Here is a 19,083-nt window from a genome sequence, read left to right on the forward strand (position 1 = left end):
CCCCCTTTCCCCCAGTAACCATGTGTGTTTTGTATATCTGTGACTCTACTCTATTTCTGTTTTGCAGATAGGTTCATTTGCACTCTTGTTTTAGATTAATAACTCCTTGTAGTAAACCGCCCCCGTTTAACCTACAGTGTGGTTTGTATCTCCTGACTGAGCCGAGACTGCTACAGGGAGACAGGGTGCCGGTGAGGACACACACGAGCACGCGCTTGCCCACTCGTGGAAAAACGTCCGAAATGCCAAACCCCGAAGAAAAATTTCAATTTGAAAAATGCCCAGGCAATTTCCAATCCAGAATAGTCGAGAGTGTTTATTTACAGCCCAAGTGTAGGATTAAAATACTCTTATTTCCTCCCACTGAAGCCTATACTAATGGTGACTAGATAAACAAATTGTGGTTTAGCCATACAATCGAAACTACTCAGCAGTCAAAAGAACAACTCCAGGTACATGGGACAACACCGATGAATTGCAGAACAGCACACTAAATGAAAGAACCCTCCACAGAAGATTATGCCCTGAATGACTGACTCCATGTACAAACATCGTAGAAAAGACAAAACTAGCAGAACAAAAAACACCATGAGGGAACTCTTGAGGGGGGATGGAAATGTTCTATATCCTGATTATGGCTGTGTTTACACAACTGTACACATCCGTCACAACTCAGCAAACTGTACACTAATTTAATTAGCCAATTTTATGGTATATAAATTTAACCTCAATAAACTTGACTTTATAAAGCAAAAACTACATATAAAAAATTGTGGAAGGTAGTTCAAGTAATACTTAAAGGGAATTTTAGAGCCTTACATGCATGGATTAGAAAAGAGAGATGATTTAAAATTATTAAGTTTAATTATCCAATTAGAGAAGGAAAAAACCCAGAATAAACCCAAAGAAAGTAGATAAAGGTCATATAAATTTATGAATTCAAAAGCTAATGCTCAATGGCAAGGATCAATAAAACCAAAAGCTGAATCTTTCACATGATTAAAAAAAACCAAACCAAAACAAAAACCCAGAAAACTTCTGATAAATTTGATCAAGAAAAAAAAAGAAGAAACCAACACTAGGAATGAAAACCAAGCTGGAACTACATATTCTACAAATTTTAAAATCCAAAACTTGATGCCAAAAAATTTAAAAACTTATATGCGATCAAGATTTCTAGGGGGGGAAAAAACCCTAGATTTACTTGGAATAAAACCCAAAAGACGATGGACTAAGAAGTCTGGACCACAAGGATAAAGGAAAAAATGTATACTTAACTAATAGAGACACAGAGGATGAAGCAATCTTTGAAAATAGAGATAACCATGATATTCCTGAGCAAAGTTGCTTCCCCTATAAGCAGGAAAAAAAAAAAGTTAACCCAATTTCCAGTTCTCCCAACAAGGCAGGCAGACTACTGACACAACTCCTGAAGCTTCCTCCTGTGGGAGAAGGGAAATCTCCAGGGGCCAGAACCATTGTAATAATACTAATCCCACCTTCTTATAATACTAACAGTGCTATTCCTGGGAAATCAAGAAAGCACACAGAAAGGTAGGACAGAAGGATAAGCAGAAGCCCCCCTGGGGTTGCCTTGGTGAGAGGGTAGGATTTAAGGAACTTGTTGTATAATGATTATAGTAATAATTACGATAATATAAGCCAGCATTTTAAAAACATTTATTAACCACTATTAGCAGGTCACTACATCGAGTACTTTTTGTGTATTATCTCATTTGATCTTCATTAACTCTTACAGCTCTAATTGTTAACCTGATTCTTTAGGTGGAGAATTTGAGGTCTGCAGGATAACGTAGTCTGTCTCCATCTGTAAAATGGAAAAGTCAGATAATCCCAACTAACCTTCTGGCAAGTTTCTGTGAGGAATAATCAAAATAAACATGAGGGTAGAAGTTCCCTAAGGACAAATTTTGACTGAAATCAAAAAACAAGGTATCTTCAGGCAGACCTTTGAAAGCAGCAGTATGTACTATTTCCCAACTGTGGAATCCCCCCTTCTCAGAGATGACCAGAAGTGGTCAAGAAAACGCTGGACGATGTCTCTTGTTGGAGACGTAGCAGGACTAGAACACACGCCTTTTAAGGCCCCTGTCCATTCTGAAAGCCCAGCACTCTCTGACTGACACAATGCCACGAGAGCTTATTGAGAGAGGTGAGGGCTTCTAGGAATTCCAGACATAGGCCATTTGTTACCTGTGCTTTCAGTGAAGCCAGGTGGAAGTGACCTCAGGACAGCCCTTCCTAGGGCCTGAGGTGTCAAGATACTGCTTGCAGGTCTTAGGATCCGTTTCTGCTTGTCTGTTCTTTTTTTTTAATGTTTATTTATTTATTTGGCTGCGCCGGGTCTTAGTTGAGGCACACAGGATCTCTAGTTGCGGCATGTGGGATCTCTAGTTGCAGCATGTGGGATCTAGTTCCCTGACCAGGGATCGAACCCAGGACCCCTGCATTGGGAGTGTGGAGTCTTAACCACTGGACCGCCAGGGAAGTCCCTCTGCTCTTCTGTTCTAAGCCATCTAGATCTAAATTATTTCTTACTCCTATTCACACTGCTGCTACCCAAACTGATGAAACCCATGGTCTGGACTCTGCTCTTTGGCTCACCATGTGGTTGAGATAAAAACCATCCTACACTGTAACAACAGAGTAACCGGCCATGGAGAATGAACTTGAAAGAAGGAGGCTGCAAGCAGCCACAGATCAGGTTGTCTCAGAACCAAAGGCAATGAAAACCAGTGTCAAGCTCACACAGGCTGATATCGTTCTAAACAACCCTCTGGGGTCACGAGCTGCGGCACTACAGCCTTGTTCTTGGTGCCATTTCAATAACCGAGTTATAAACCAAGCTTCCCTCGGCTGCTCGATTCCCCAGCAGAACAAGGCTGCTGTGGCTCGGGACAAAGACGACATTCATCTGCCATGTGGTTTCTCAGAAAGCATATCTAAACAGCAGGTTGCCCTGGCAATTTTGGATACATATTTCTTTTTCTGACTGATATTCTTGGCTGGTTTTCTGACAGTAAAAAGTACAAGATCTCATTATAGTCCCAAGTACAAATTAATTCAGCCTCAAAGCCCAGCTTTACAGGAAAAATAAGAAATCTGAAACAAAAACCGTATAGCTTGTCAGGAACAATTTAGGACAGTCTTCTCACCAGGAACCACTCGGCGTGGTTACCCTAGTAAAGACCATTAATGTGCAACTGGTGTTTATCCTGGCTGGCTCCTGGGCACTCACAAGGCACTACAGCATCGGAGACCAGAGTACTAATCATGGTCTCCATTCGCCTTTCTTCCAGCACAGGATTATGAAAAGAAACTCATCAAAGAAAGGTTAACAAGTAAACAAGCATGGAGTTAGTCCAGGATGGAAAGATGGTGGCCAGAGACAGAGAGAGTAGCATCTGAGGTTTAAAATCCTGGCTTCATTCACACACTCCACAGACAAAACACCAACAACAAAGCAAACACATTTGGTAGTGTATATATGTCCCAGCTAGCTAGTGGGAAGCAGCCACATAGCACAGGGAGATCAGCTCGGTGCTTTGTGTCCACCTAGAGGGGTGGGATAGGGAGGGTGGGAGGGAGACGCAAGAGGGAGGAGATATGAGGATGTATGTATATGTATAGCTGATTCAATCTGTTATAAAGCAGAAACTGACACACCACTGTAAAGCAAATATACTCCAATAAAGATGTTAAAAAAGTTAAAAAATTAAAAATAAATAAAATTATACATAAAAAGAGTAAAAAAAAAAATAAAGTTAACGACAAAACAAAAAACAAAACAAAACAAAAAAAGCAAACACAAAGCCTCAACTCCTAAACCTCTCACTGACAAGAAGAGAAAGCCTGGCTTAGTAAGTGCGAATGATCTCAGAGCAACCTCGCTCCAACCAAAAAAGCTCCCAATGCTAAACACCAAATAAAAGGAGAATGAGGAAGTCAATCAAAATAACATGATGTGGGGCTTCCCTGGTGGCGCAGTGGTTAAGAATCTGCCTGCCAATGCAGGGGACACGGGTTCCAGCCCTGGTCCGGGAAGATCCCACATGCTGCAGAGCAACTAAGCCCGTGTGCCACAATTACTGAGCCTGCGCTCTAGAGCCTGCGAGCCACAACTACTGAGCCCACATGCCACAACTACTGAAGCCCATGTGCCTAGAGCCTGTGATCTGCAACAAGAGAAGCCACAGCAGTGAGAAGCCTGTGCACCGCAACGAAGAGTAGCCCCTGCTCACAACTAGAGAAAGCCCGCACACAGCAACAAAGACCCAATGCAGCAAAAATAAAAATAATAATAATAACATGATGTGATGGACTATTATGTAACCATCAGAATGATAATTTTATAGGTGTTTCTAATGATATGAGGAAACGTCTGATAAGTGAAAAAAAAATCAAGATGCCATATTATATACACAGAATGATCTCAGCTATGTACAACAATTTAAGTATAAGAAATATGGAAACAAATACTTTAAAATGTGAACTGTGATTATTGCTGGGGGTGGTGGAACCGTAGAAGAAATTTTCTTCTCTAAGACTGGTGGTTTTAACCCAGACCTACACTGTCTTTCGACCACAGCAGCAGAATCTGCCTTTTTGCCTGCAAGGTGAACCTAAAAACAAGCATCGATGATAAAATCTTTAAAAGACACTATCATAATTTAGGAGAATATGACTACAAAAGAGGAACCTGCGAAGACGCTAAGATACTCAAGTAAGTTTCAAACTAGAAGAACTAAAAGCAGTTCTAATTAAAGCTATAAAGAGAACCGATGTGAAAGAGTGAATCATCATTGCAGGTGAAAATATACCATTACAACAAATTCAACCCACAGCTAAATTCTACAATACAAGAGAAAGCTGGGAATCACTGTCATAGAAAGACCTCAGATACCTATTCATCAAACTTCCAAGAAAAAAATAAAAGCATTTTAAAGTTATAATTACTAGGACTTAGAGAGGGTCTGAATTTGCCCCCCAAATATAAAGTCCCCAGCAACAAGAAACACTGACCATTGGAGGCTAGAGAATAGAAGGAAACTTAGGAGAAAAAGAAAAAGCACTGTACTTGATGCCAAATTATATAACCTGCAACCAGCCTAAGAAGACCCCCCTGACTCCTTTTTCAGTCCAGCACTGAAGGCCTTTTGGTCAGAAATAATCAATTTTGCTTGGCAAAAGAAGCATCAAGACATAGAAATGCTTTGGATCAAATTCTGTAGAATCAGCCTATTTGAGATGCTTTAAAGTTAATGCCAAAACCAATCTGGTGTTCTGTTAACAGCTCCTTTCTAGAGGTTGTAAAGGCAGAAAAATATTTAAACTCAAAGTTTGAAGTGGAAACTTGCTATCTGTAAAAACAAGCCACTTTTAAATATTAGAAGCCTTCAAGATTTGGTAATTCCAAATTCACCAGGTATATTAAAAATCATTGGTTGGAAGTAAAATTGGCTAGCTGTTTAGAAAAAGATGAAGCTGGATCGCAGCCTTACTCTTTACACCAAGACACATTCCAGACAGGATAAATAATGAAAATGAAAAAAATAAACATTCTAAAAGAAAGTAAGGGTTAATATTTTTATAATGTTGGGATCTGAAAAACTTCTAAACATGGCGTTAAATTCCAGAAACCATAAAGGAAAAGCTGCTAAATCAAAACACATAAAACTAAAAATACCTGGACAGTTAGACACCTTATATAAAGTTTTTAAAAACTAGGAAAATATCTTTATTGTATATGTTTAAAGGTTCATAATCTCACTTGATATATGAAGAACTCTTTGAAATCAATAGGAAAATAAGAATTCCAAGGATAATTAGATAAATAACACAAACTGACAATCCAGACACCAAAACAACAGGGGGATTTGACCATCGGTATCACAATCTTAAATTTATAAAGTTTGACCCAAGTGTTCTACTTGCAGGGATTAACTCTAAGGACATATGTATTGTGCAAAGGTGGTTCATTAAAACAATGTTTAATATTAAAAAGCCGGAAGCCACCTAAAGGTCCACGATTTGGGGACTGCTCAAATCAGAGGTCATGAACGCAGCTGTTTTTTAGGGGCCGGCACAGGCAAGGAAAATGAGCTCAGTGGGCCAGTTTTGATACAGGGAAACAGGAAGTGGTGCAATCCGTGGTGAACTGGAGAGCTCAGACCCTCTTCAGTAATTCAAATTGTAAAAATTATGTGTGCCACAGCCAAACTGGCTCTCCCTTCCCCAGTCCCCATGGCCCCTCACGGTTAGATGTGTAATCCACAGCCACGGGGTACATACTACAGCCTGGTCTCTCCCCTCACTGTGAATGCGGGATGCTCACCTACCCGTCACACTGGAGGAGCTACAAAAGAGTTCCTTGATGCAGCATCACTGGCTCCCAGGATCAGACAAAACCTTAAAGGTCATCTAGTCTACACGTTTCCTTGAGGCTACGGCCATTCCGCCTCATTGAACAGGCCCAGGTCCAGAAGGTAGCCAGGAGAAGGGGAAGGCACGGATGGCTGGAAGGCCAGTAGTCAGGGAATAAGGCTTATCCTGTGGGATTTTCATTTTCCACAAGAAAAAAACTGAGATGGGAGGAGAGGTCGTGTGAATGAAAAAAAGCAAAATCCTCTGAATCACATACCTTCTATATAACTGTACATAAAACTGATCAAATACCAGGAACTCAAGCACAATTTCTGAAAATTCTCGCATAAAGTGCTGAGTTCACAGTACCACTGTTAAGCATTCCTTCAGCAATAAACTTCTGGGCAGCTGTTGCTCTCATTAACCAATCTGGCACAGAGAAGGGTTGCCACAGATAATGTGACAGATGATATATGGTATTTTATCACAAGATCTTAATTCATCCCAGGAACTGGTTTAAATCCATCCTAGAATGGTTGTAGTTTATAATTACAGTCTCAGCAGCATGTCAAAACTAGAAAATGTCCACCTGAATCTGGTATGGAACATTTCTTCCCAGTGAAAACAACTTTATGCTTGGTTGGTCCTGCCGTATCTGGGAATAATAACACTTGGGAGAAGACAGCCAATTCCTTGATTTGTTTCATTTTAAACACTGCTCCCCCAAGATTTTTTAAACTCTCAGATACATCAAATGGAGAACAGATTTGTCATTGCCACGTGTTAGGAAATGGGGTGGGAGGGTGTACCTATAAAAGCCAACAGGAGGAATCCTTGTGGTGATGGAACTGTTCTTTCACTCTTGATGGATGAAAGGCAATATCCTGGTTGTGAAACTATGCTACGATTTTGCAAGATGTTACCAATGGGGCAACTGGGTATAGAGTACACAGGATCTCTCTGTATTATTTCTTACAACTACATGTGAATCTACAGTTATCTCAAAATAAAAAGTCTAGTTTTTAAAAAAGGAATATAGATACGATTTTTAAAGGGGTACATCCGTATTTGAAGGCTACAAAATCCTAGAATACTCTTTACTATGACTGTGCTAAGTAAAGAGCAAATGGAAGTGACTGGTGGGTCTATAAAGTAGATACGAGTTTGCCCTTCTTCCAGCAGCTGGCCACCCTCTAATCCGATGTGCGCAATGCAAATTCAGCTATACAAGCAGGAGCACTCGACAGGTGATGGCTCCCAGATATGGCTCTCTATTGGTCTGTCTTGCGTCTTTCTCATCTCATTTTCTCTTTCTCTCTCTCTCTTTCACACACACACACACACACACACACACACACGAGCTATTTTATACCAACAAGCACACCCATCCGGATCAAAACTGTTTTGAAAAAGAACACAGATGTGAGAACTTTCCAGGTCCTACAGCTCCCAGGTAGGCACAGAAGGGAAGAAATCTCATCAGAGAAAACACACAACGTCTGTAGGAATCAGTAAGTTTGATATTTAAACCCCATGAACAAGAAAGTCTCAACAGAATTAAGCTCATTTCAGGTGTTAAATAAATACTTTGAAGCAAACACCATTTAGCTAGGAGCGGGGAGCCGCCGCAGCAGGGCCCTCGACAGAGCTGTGAAATGAGCTTTGGGCTTGCCTCCTGCCACAGTCTCTCGTCTGGGGCGACCTACCTCATTATTTTTAACTCTTTTGCCCTGGTAGTTCATCTCTCCCACCTAAGTCTTACACACGAGTATAAAATTTACCAAATGCCTACTATGGGTCAGGCACTCTGTTAAACACTTTAAAAGCCTTTTCTAATTTAATCTTCTCAATAAGCCTGAGGTAAGTATGATTAGTATCTTCATTCTAGGTTAAGGGACTGGCCTAGAGTTACAGATCCCGTCAACAGTGAAGCCAGGACTGAATCCAGGTGTGTCTGGCTCTTGGTCAGCATGTTATCCTGCCTCCTGTGCTCATTTTGGTCTCTGGGGTGTCCAGAGCACCTCCCCACATTGTAAAAGGACAGGGGGAAAAAAAACTTCCATATGCTGAGCATCTTTTCTGTGCTTTACACAGGTTATCTCTTTCCGGCCCAAATAAACCCTTTGACAGGTATGCATTGTCTCCATTTTAAAGATCAGTGAACAAAGGCCGAGAGAACTTGAGGGCTCTTGAAGACTTTTTCATCTCACTTTTACTTAGTAGATGAAAAAACGAGAGCCCCAGAAAGATTAGGTGGCTTGCATAAGGACACAAAGCTAGTTACTATCAGAGCCGAGATCTGACTGCCAGCCCACTGCTCTCTTTAATGATATCTAAGCTCTTGCTCTGAAAGGAACCAACATATTAATAATAGAGCAGGAACGCCAGGCACTTTGCTAGATGCTTTACATTCTTCATCCAACTCTGATCTAGGGGTTTCCCAACATTGCTGTTCCAATCAATGTTTTCTACTAACACGTACTACAGAAGGGGAACAAAACTTAAATTTCACATCTAACAATTTTACAAGGTGATTAACATGCTCCTATACACACGGATGAATGGATATTACAGGAAGAAAATATGAAGAGATTTGGAAAGGTTGTCAGAGAAGGCACAATGGGTTCGAACAACGTAATCAGATGACACATTCTGAGTACCTGTGTACCACGGCAATTTGCCAAGTGCTGGGCCCCTCAGAGAAAGACAATTCAGCCCCTGAATCAGATGATCACTCACCATCAGCACGTGTGTGACACTTCTCACCACAGAAGCGTGTTATTCTGAGAAAAACTATGGTCTTGACATCAGAAAACTTAAATCGAAAGCCTAGCTTCGTCACCCATGAATCATGTGCCGTGGAGGGATGGGCGGGCGGGTACCCATAAGTCAGAGCCTCTGAGCCTCTCTGTCAACGAGTGGGAGCTTCTGCGCCAGGATGCTGTGAGAGGCAAATGGGACAAGACTTCTGCAGGAACCCAACACACGATTAGCACCCAGTAACTGCTATTTTCATCAGTTCTTCTCAAATTCTACAACTTGAAAAGAGCAAGTGTCCCTGCCAGTAAAATTTAAAATAAGACAAATGGGGAAATGGGGAGGTATTAGTCAGAGGGTACCAAGTTCAGGTATACAAGATGAATAAGTCTTAGCGATCTACCATGCTGCACGGTGCCTACAGCAAACAATCCTGTGTTGTATATACTTAAAAATTTGCCAGTAGGGTAGCTCTTATGTTAATAAAGAGTTCTTATCACACACACAAAAATAATAATAATAAAATAAATACAGAAGGTGGGAGGGAAAAGAAGACAAGATAATGAGCAACCAATATGAAGATTACTGGAGTGGGAGGTACAAAGTATCTGGGTGTAAGACAGGCTACAAGGATGTGTTGTAAAACACAGGGAATACAGCCAGTATTTTCTAATAACTGTAAATGGAGTAGAATCTTTAAAAATTGTATAAATTTTTTTAAAAAATTAATAAAAAAGATTACTAAAACTATTCAATGTCTACCACTAAGGTAAGAAAAGTAAATTTACAGAAAAGCTAATATTGAATAGATAACAGGGTATGAGGCGGGAAAAATTCGGGAATAAGTGCCTGAATGAGACCGATAGGCACTTTGTGACAGAGATATCACCAGAGGGCATATCAAGTGTTTGCTGTAGCCATTAAGACTCCTACAATTGATACCTTTGTTTTCACAGAGGTTATATTTGGTCAAAACTCAAAGTGTTCTTAAAATAATAATGCCTTTTTAGAGTGAGCATGACATTTCCTGAACAACATCACAATTACTGTAAAACCCACGGTTACAAAGTAAATAATAAAAAACATCAAAAGAAGGTAAAAATTACATTGTTCCGACAAGGGGAATTACTTATGTAAATAACTGATGAAATGCAAAGCCTGTCAATCTACATTGTGTTCTGAACAAGCATGAAAAAAATCATTCGGGTCAATAATAAATACTCTTCTAATACTACAAAATTCCCATTAAGACTTGATAAACCTGAAACCATTCTTCCTGGTCACTAGAACCCCCATCACGTATTTTTGGAAAGAAGATTCTTTCACCTGCTTTGTAAAGTTAAATAAGTATCTAGTATGTCACTGGAGCTCACAATCAGTTTGTTTTGTTTTTCCTGTGAGAAAATACCCAAGAGTTAACAGAGACAGGAAGCAACCTGGGGATTTGGGTTCTAGACTTGATTCTGGCATTAAAGTAGGAAAGTTGCCTTTTTATGTCTGGATTTCAGATCCTCAAACTATAAACGGGATAAGACCCTCCTCTTGCCCCTCTCACAGGTACACTGTAAGAATCACCAAGTTAAAGAGGAAAATATGAATGCACCTTTAACTATATTAAATGTTGTATTAACCTAATGTGATGATATTACTGTCATCAGCAAATAGACGCATTCCAGAAGTCTGGGCTTAACAGCTCCTTTGGCCTTGTCTCTGGATTATCGGTTCTTGTTCAAAGACCTAATTCCTTTTTTTACAAGGTAAAATAAAAAGTAAAATAATAATAAAATAAGCAACAATACTAATACACAATGAACCAAAAGCAAACATAAACAGCTTTACAATCCTCAGCTAATAGAATTCTATCATCGTTCTAAAAATAAACTTGGTTCAAATAACCCCAACTGACGTTTCATTTGATCCTTCCTCTAACCATGGAGGAAAAGCAGGACAGTCGGAATCATGCTTGATTTTTACATACCACAAACCTGAAAGAGAAAAGTCACTCATCCCAGCTCCCAGCTAAAGCCAGGGCCGTTCAACCCTCTTCTGACATAATTTGATGTTCATTCTACTGGTCTAAGTTACAAGGTACACCTATTTTCAAGGAACGTCCAACTTTCAGGTTGATGAAGGAATGTTATGATCAATTTTACACAGCTGGCAACCTCTCTGTATCACAAGGAAATTATCCTACCCAGGAAGCTGGGCACACAAGAAGTGAGAGGGTGGCATCTATTGGTGAAAAGTGTGTGCTGCAGTGGAAGTAGTCAGTGCGATTTGAAAAATATCAGTGATGTTAATAGTTTATGAAGTGAGGGGTGGGTACAAAGGAAAACCATATGGAACAGAGTAGTAAGGGAAAGCAAGAAAGCACTGAGTATATACACTACCAAATGTAAAATAGATAACTAGTGGGAAGCAGCTGCATAGCACAGGGAGATCAACTCGGTGCTTTGTGACCACCTAGAGGGGTGGGATAAGGAGGGTGGGAGGGAGGCCAAGAGGGAGGGGATATGGGGATATATGTATACATATAGCTGATTCACTTTGTTATACAGCAGAAACTAACACCACACTGTAAAGCAATTATACTCCAATAAAGATGTAAAATAAATAAATAAAATAATAAAAAAAAGAAAGCATCGAGAAGTTCTAAAAATGATACCCATGACCACTTTGGGTAATCAGTTTCCAGCTGGTAATAGCTCTGATTCCTTTCTTTTAGAGCAGTTTTAAATCAGTCTCTTTGGGAGCAAGTTTTCTTCGGGAATGTATCTCTGGTTTTATAATGAAAGTCAATGGCAAATCAGTGGGGAAAGCGGTTTAGGTTACTGAAATTTACTTCATCGACGGTGTTTCAAGAAAGGAAGGGAGAAGGGAGGGAAAGAGAAGGAAGTTAACATTTATGAAATGCCTATTATGTTGAAGGCACGTTATATGCATTACCACACTTAATTCTCACTCACACACAAAATCTATCCTATAAGTAGCAATATTATCTCCATTTTACCGTGAGGAAACTGAGGCACAGAGAGAAGAAACTGGCCCTAAAATACTCAATAAATGGTAAAGTCAGGATGAGAAACCTAATAGTCTGACTGTAGTGATCTAAACTACCCAGGCATACATACCACCTCAACCAAAATAGTAGTCACTTAGTACACATAGGCATAATATATTTCCTTAGAAATAGACCCAACTGCAACCTTATAAGACCCTCTAAATAAATGTGAAATCTCATATTTTCCTTTCCAAAAACTTGGATGTAGAGAACAATCAATACACACAATGAATTGTGCCTTTACAATACAATAAATTACCATCGATCAGCCTTCTCCTCACTGAATCACCTTCTCAATACCTCTTCTTCCTTACACTGGCAGCTCAAAATCTCAGTAACATAAGCATCTAACTCCAATAGTGAGATGAAGAAAGAAAAAGAGACACGCCTTCCATTCAGAATTATTGGTGCTTGGAGTGAACATGTCATCAAAGACAAAAGATGCTCAATTCTGTTGTATTTCACTTGAGTGATGAAGCATCGGGATTTTTAAGTAAATATGGTGACATTTGGGGAGGGAAATGATATAAGTACTACAAATCGAGGAATGAAAAGAGTCCTACATCATCTTTTTTCTTTCAAAGGTACTAGGCTACAAAAGCAAATACTACTTTCAAAACTCTAATAGAGATCCTGCCTTTGGATGGGGGTGAGAAACTTGGCATAAACCTTTTCCCTGTCTTCTCAACATTTCATGTCCCAGGAATATAGATTACTGACCTGCCGAGAGTCCGTGTGAGAAAAAAAAAGGGAGGGGAAGCGAAGAAGAAAGACTGAAGAAAGGATCTGACAGCTCAAAGGAAGAAGAGTGAAAAAAGATAGGTCTAGGTAAATGAGACCACAATTCAATGTCATGGCTGTGGATTCAGCAGTAAGAAAAATAATTTACACTCACCTCAACTGAAAATGGAAAACTCTGCTTTCTAGATTAATAACTAATTTACATTTCAAAATGTTTGGAAGCTTCTGATTGATGAAGAGTAAATGATACTAAACTTAGAGTTGTTTTTCTTTTTCTTTTCTGACTTCAAATTTAGCAAAATTAAAGTAACTGACCCAAATCTGGCTTCAGTTGTAATGAGATTCAAACTTAAGAAATTTCAGGTTCTGATTACAGCAGTTAGGAATCCCAGGCCTCCAGGGATTCTTTTGGTTCTTAATACCAACCTGGCAACATTTTGATACCTGGAGCATCTAACAATGTTTGCGGGGACATTGATTACACACACTCCTGTGACACAGGAGTTATGACTAAATCAGAGCCTAGTTAGTTTATATAACCAGCACCAGATTGTAGCAGAGGGATGCCACTGAATCAATCTACTCATTGCTAGTGAAACAAAAGACAACATAACTACAAAAAAGAAAAAAAAAAGCTACAGAGACTTGAAGTATGTAACTTGTTTCTCAAAACTGAAAGGCTATAGCTACGTTAAAAAACAAAGGTAGCAATTATAAAAAGTTTCAATCTCTGTTTATGAATAGGTTTATGAAGTGATCAACCTTAAAACCACTACAAACAACCCGCTTGTCTATCAACAGAGGACTGGCTGAATAAACTACTGTACATCTTCACAACAGAATACTAAGCATCAGGAAAAAAAGTAATGACTATCCCTATATACTGCTGTGGAGTGATTCCTAGGACATACAGTTAAGTGAAAACAGAAAGGCAGATTAAAGTGTGTACAGCACACTTCTTATCTATGAGTGGGGGTACAAACATACATGTATTTGTATACAGTTGGCCCTCCACAGATCATCCACAGTTGGCTGAATCCACAGATGCAGAATTCATGGATATCGAGGGCCAACTACGGGACTTCAGCATCCTCCGATTTTGTCAGGTGTTGCAGCTCCTGGAACCAATCCCCCACGGATGCTGAGGGATGACTGTATACATATAACCAAAATGAAACAACAAAAAAGGAGGAAACAAAGTAGAGGGAATAGGGACAGAAGCCAAATCTGAATAACTGTTTTGTAGTTTGCCTTTGGAACGAATTAGTTTGTATAATTATAAAGTGAAACAATAAAAAGCAATATCTAAAATCAGAAAGCAAATGAGAAAATAGCATGAGATGACTGGGGAAAACTGAACATCGACAAGGTATTTTATGGCATTAAAGAATTATTATTCTTAATTTTTAAAGGTATGATGATGGTATTGTGGTTATGGTTTTTTAAAGGGATCTTTACTCTTTTATAGGTATGTATGGAAATATTTAAAATGAAATATGCCTGGGATTTGCTTCAGAATAACCATGTGGTAGGAGTGGTAAACAGTAGAAGAGGAGGATCAGATAAAATAAGAATAGTCATGAGTTGATGATTGTTATAGCTGAGTGATGGGAAATTCATTACATTCTATCTTACTAATGGAGGCTGGGATATTTAAGGATATGCATTTTTAAAACTCATCTTGAAATAAATGGACAATAAAATCAAAGACAGACGTTTGGGGAGTGTTTCTTTTGTTTCTACAAAATGGCAGATAAAGTTTCAAGTTGTAGATACTTGGGTTCCCTGAAAGCATAAGATGCACCCTTAAGAGTATTAATGTAAACATGAGTAAATAAAACATTTCTGCCACCATATCAATCGTGAGTTTAAATTATAAATAAGGTAGCAATAATTCTCATCTCCCACCAAATGTCTACTTTCTAAAGTGTACAGCCAAAAGCAAAAAGTGCCATCTAATAAAAAATGAGTAATTGACTATGTCCTGACAATTCAGTAAAGCTTCATAATAAAAACCCAAATAAATCTCTGTTTGGAGCCCTGATCTAGGAAAGAATGGTTACGATAAAGTCTCATAAAATCATAGGCTTTTTCCCTCCAGGGAAAAACTCAGTGCTAAAGTTTATCCTTCCCTACCACAAAGAGCCATCTGAATGGCTTGTAACTATCCACGCAACCCAAACAATCAATCTTGTTCAGGTTCTGTTACTTTTATCAAATTAATTTTGAATTAACAGTTTGGTGGTTTTATATCTTGATGGACCCATTATCACACAACTTCAGGGGGATGTTAGCTTAGCTCTTTGTGTTGCATTAGGATTCTATTTTTAATTTCTCTGATACATCAAGGAAAAATCTAAAAGGGTACTAAATATTTCCCCCCCAAAAATAAGGGCACACTGGGCACTAATTTACTTCACCTGAAGGGCTCACCATCGCCCCCTCCCCCCTTCCTCGCACACCCATACCCCTACATTCCAAACACCATTACTTAGGACTTCCTGGCCATTCCACACCCCTTAATGCCTCCACACACACACTTCCCTCTCTCTGTCTCTGTGCCTACAATGTCCTTTCCCTCCTTCTCTAGCTCGAGAATTCCTATTCATCTTTCAAAACACACTTCAAGGGCTTCCCTGGTGGCGCAGTGGTTGAGAATCTGCCTGCCAATGCAGGGGACACGGGTTTGAGCCCTGGTCCAGGAAGATCCCACATGCTGCGGAGCAACTAAGCCCATGCGCCACAACTACTGAGCCTGCGCTCTAGAGCCTGCGAGCCACAACTACTGAGCCCGCATGCCACAACTACTGTAGCCTGCACGCCTAGAGCCCGTGCTCCGCAACAAGAGAAGCCACCGCAACGAGAAGCCTGTGCACTGCAACCAAGAGTAGCCCCCGCTCGCTGCAACTAGAGAAAGCCCGCGTGCACAGCAACAAAGACCCAACGCAGCCAAAAATAAATAAATTAATTAATTAAATAAATTTAAAAAAACAAACAAAAAAACCCAAAATACACTTCAAATGAGACTTCTTGATGCCTCCCCTGGGGTTCTTTTTACTGAAGTTCTTGCTCCCTCTTCTGGGCTCCTACTACACGTTTTTATATGTACTTTATGGACAGAATTTACCAGAATAGCCTAGAGAGAGGCCATAAAGTGTAGGTGGTTAAGAGGCTAGGCTCTGGAGCCAAATCCCTGCTGTGCCACTTACTATCTGTATAACTTTATTCAAGTACTTACTCCCTTTAAGCCTCAGTGTTCTCATCCATAAAATGGCAATAATATTGCCTACCTCCTGGGATGGTTATAAGGACTGAGCTAATATACTTAAAGAATCTTACACCAATGCCTGGCACAAAGTAAGTTCTCAATAAATGTAAGCTATTATTAGCACAAGGTATCAAAATTATTTGATTGTCTTTTCTGCTACGCTATGTACTTTCTCAGGGTAGTGACTAAATATGTTGAATTAATTCAGAGACTGCCTCTGAGTTTAATTGAAAAGCATGTACTAATGATAAGCTAGGCAATTGCAAGGTGTTAGGAATACAGAGATGAGTAAAAATCCCAGCCGTCAAGGATCTTACAGTCTTGGCTATTCACACGTAGAGGACTTCAGTGTATAGAGACTGAATTAGTAAGTGGGGGCCAGCTATTACCAACTCTTTTTAAAGAATAAGTCATAAGAAATCTGGAGACAACTTTATTTGAATAAATAGGGAACTTACTCCAAAACCTAATATACCAAGAGCTGATAATCAGCAATCCCTGCAAAGTTAGTAAGATTGAAAAGTACTGTGGTTCATCTAGGTCTGCAGAAGCTCTGGCTAATTCCATTTAGACTAAAACCAAGGAAATCTAAGTATTGATAGAATTTTTAAAAAACATATCTCACTCCATTTTTTTTAAATTTAAGTGAGCAATATGTTAATATAGTAGTACATTCCCACTTTAAAAACAGTTAAAACTGAAGTTCTCCTCCTCAAAGGCAGTGACTCTTACCAAGTAGTTTTATATCCTATCTTTTTTATCTATACAGTTGCATGTGTACATAACAGAAATATGTAGTATGGTTTGCGGTTTTTAAAAAATTTACACAAATGGTATCACACAGCTTGCATTATTCTGCATTTTATCATTATTATATAATAAATTCCTATAATATGCACAAGTATATTTCTCAGCTCTATCCTCTTACCATTGATCTATGTTTTCTTCTGGCAATATTGCAATGCTTTCGTTATTGTGGTGTTGTACATATAAATCCAACCTCATTGTCTTCTTTTTCAAAAGTATCTTGGGTATTTTTATGCAATTACACTTCCATACAGGAACTAACTATGGTATAATGTTTAAACATCTAGTTATCTAGGTTTTCAAATATAATGATATAAAAATTTAAACAATAATATTCTCTTCCCATTCTTACATTGTTCTATCTCTAGTAACATTCTCTCCCCTTTCCTCTACTATAGTTTTTGGTATCTTCTCCCTTTTTAATTTGATCAAATCTGCCAAATGTTGGTTCCTTTCAAAGAACCAACTTTTGGTTTTACCGACCCAAATTTTGTTTGTTTTCTATTTCATTAAATTCTGCTTTTATCTTTATTTTTGTCTTATTTACAATCTTTCTTGTATTCTAAAAAGAAAATACAATTAAGGCTATAAATCTTCCTATGAATACCATTTTTGCTTCATCCCACAGGTTTAAATGACAGTGATCTGGATTTTGTATGGTTCTTATAATTCATTTCTCAACATTTTATAATTTCTGTTTTGATTTTATCTTTAAAGCAAGAATTATTTAGAAATATATTTTACATTTCCAAGTGTAATAAAGTGGCTTTGGCTACTTTATTCTTGTTAATTTCCAACTTTTTATTATAGTTGGTGAATGTGGCCTGGATGACTTCTGTGCTGAGATTTTTTTCAAGCACTTTAAAACATAGTCAAATTTTGTGAGTATTCCATATATATTTTAAAATTTTCACGAATATTTGAAAAGTGTTCCTATTTTCTGTTTTATCAACCTTGTTAATTGTGTTAGTTTTGGTTTTTTGTCTAATTGAAATGTCAAATTTTGAGAGAAGAATATGTAAGCCATCAACTATGACTGCAGTTTTCTCATTGCTCCTTGTATTTCTATTGGTTTTGGATAAATATATATGCTTTGTATAGGTTCATGACTTTTGTCCTCTGGATCAAGCACACCTTTTAGCAACTTAAAATATGCCCCTTTCCCAGGTAATGTTCCCTTGTCTTGGATTCTATCTTATCTGATATTAATATTGTTTCACTGACTTTCTTTTAGGAATATTTGCCCAGCGTATCTTTTTCCATTCCTCTGTTATAAACTTTTTGGTGATATTTTATTTTAGCTATATCTCTTATAAACAGTATTTAGCTGAATTTCGACTGTTATTTTTATCCAGAGTCTCCATCATTCAACAGGTGATTTTAATGCACTCGCGTGTATTGTGATTACTGATGTGTTTACGATGGACTGCTACCCTGTGTGTCATTCTGCTCCTTATATACACTCACCGTGTCCTGCTTCAGACTTTGTACTTCTTCCCTCCACCTTCCTGTGCCTGGCTTCCCCTCTTTATTCAGGTCTTGCTGAATGTCCCATCGCTCTGCAAGGCCTCCTCTCACACTATCTCTTACTGTGCTTTTTTTTTAAATAGCCACTATTACCTGAACTGGTATATTACCTGACTTAATGTCTGTTTCCCTCACCACAGTCAACTCCAGGAGAGCCTGGGTCTTGTCTGTCTTGTTCACCCTCTTGGTACTAAGCCTTCTTAGACGAAAACAGTACAGTGTGTTTTTGGAAGATCTATGAGCCAAACTGGGTTTAAGTTGACAGCTTTTTGTGGCTTTACGATGGCAAAATGGGAGGGTTTGAATTCTCATAAAAGCAACATTCATTTCCAAAAATGCATCTGTTTATGGACTATGAAATACTAATTGGAGAGAATATTGCATTTTCAAGCACTTTTTATTTACACTTTAATATACGTCAAAAATTAAAGGAAATCTTTGTTGCTTTTTCAATTTGGCAAATAAGGCAATTCAATTTTAGAAATGCAACAAGAATTCAGTTTCAGATGAAAATATGAAGTTTGTCAGTATCAAGTTC

The 19,083-nt window shown here is 38.7% G+C and overlaps 1 protein-coding gene across 4 annotated transcripts in view; it reads right to left on the minus strand.

The window, feature by feature from the left end:
- The window catches only part of STK4 (serine/threonine kinase 4), a 94,362-nt gene that overhangs the window by 15,777 nt on the left and 59,502 nt on the right, over positions 1 to 19,083 (minus strand). Inside the window, exon 11 of one of the 4 annotated variants that reach the window (XR_014254805.1) lies at positions 9,124 to 9,325. The exons of 1 other annotated variant lie outside the window; for it this stretch is intronic. Coding sequence is in view for 1 of the 3 variants with exons in the window: in XM_082430243.1 (XP_082286369.1) it covers positions 2,951 to 3,034 (84 nt within the window). In the remaining 2 variants the exon portion in view is untranslated. Of the gene's footprint in view, positions 1 to 2,556; positions 3,035 to 9,123; positions 9,326 to 13,930; positions 14,096 to 19,083 lie in introns of those variants that run through there. 2 more of the 4 variants (XR_014254806.1, XM_082430243.1) reach the window with 2 other exon arrangements.

Source organism: Balaenoptera physalus (assembly GCF_965194825.1).
Source record: "Balaenoptera physalus genome assembly, chromosome: 16".
Taxonomy (NCBI): Eukaryota; Metazoa; Chordata; class Mammalia; order Artiodactyla; family Balaenopteridae; genus Balaenoptera; species Balaenoptera physalus.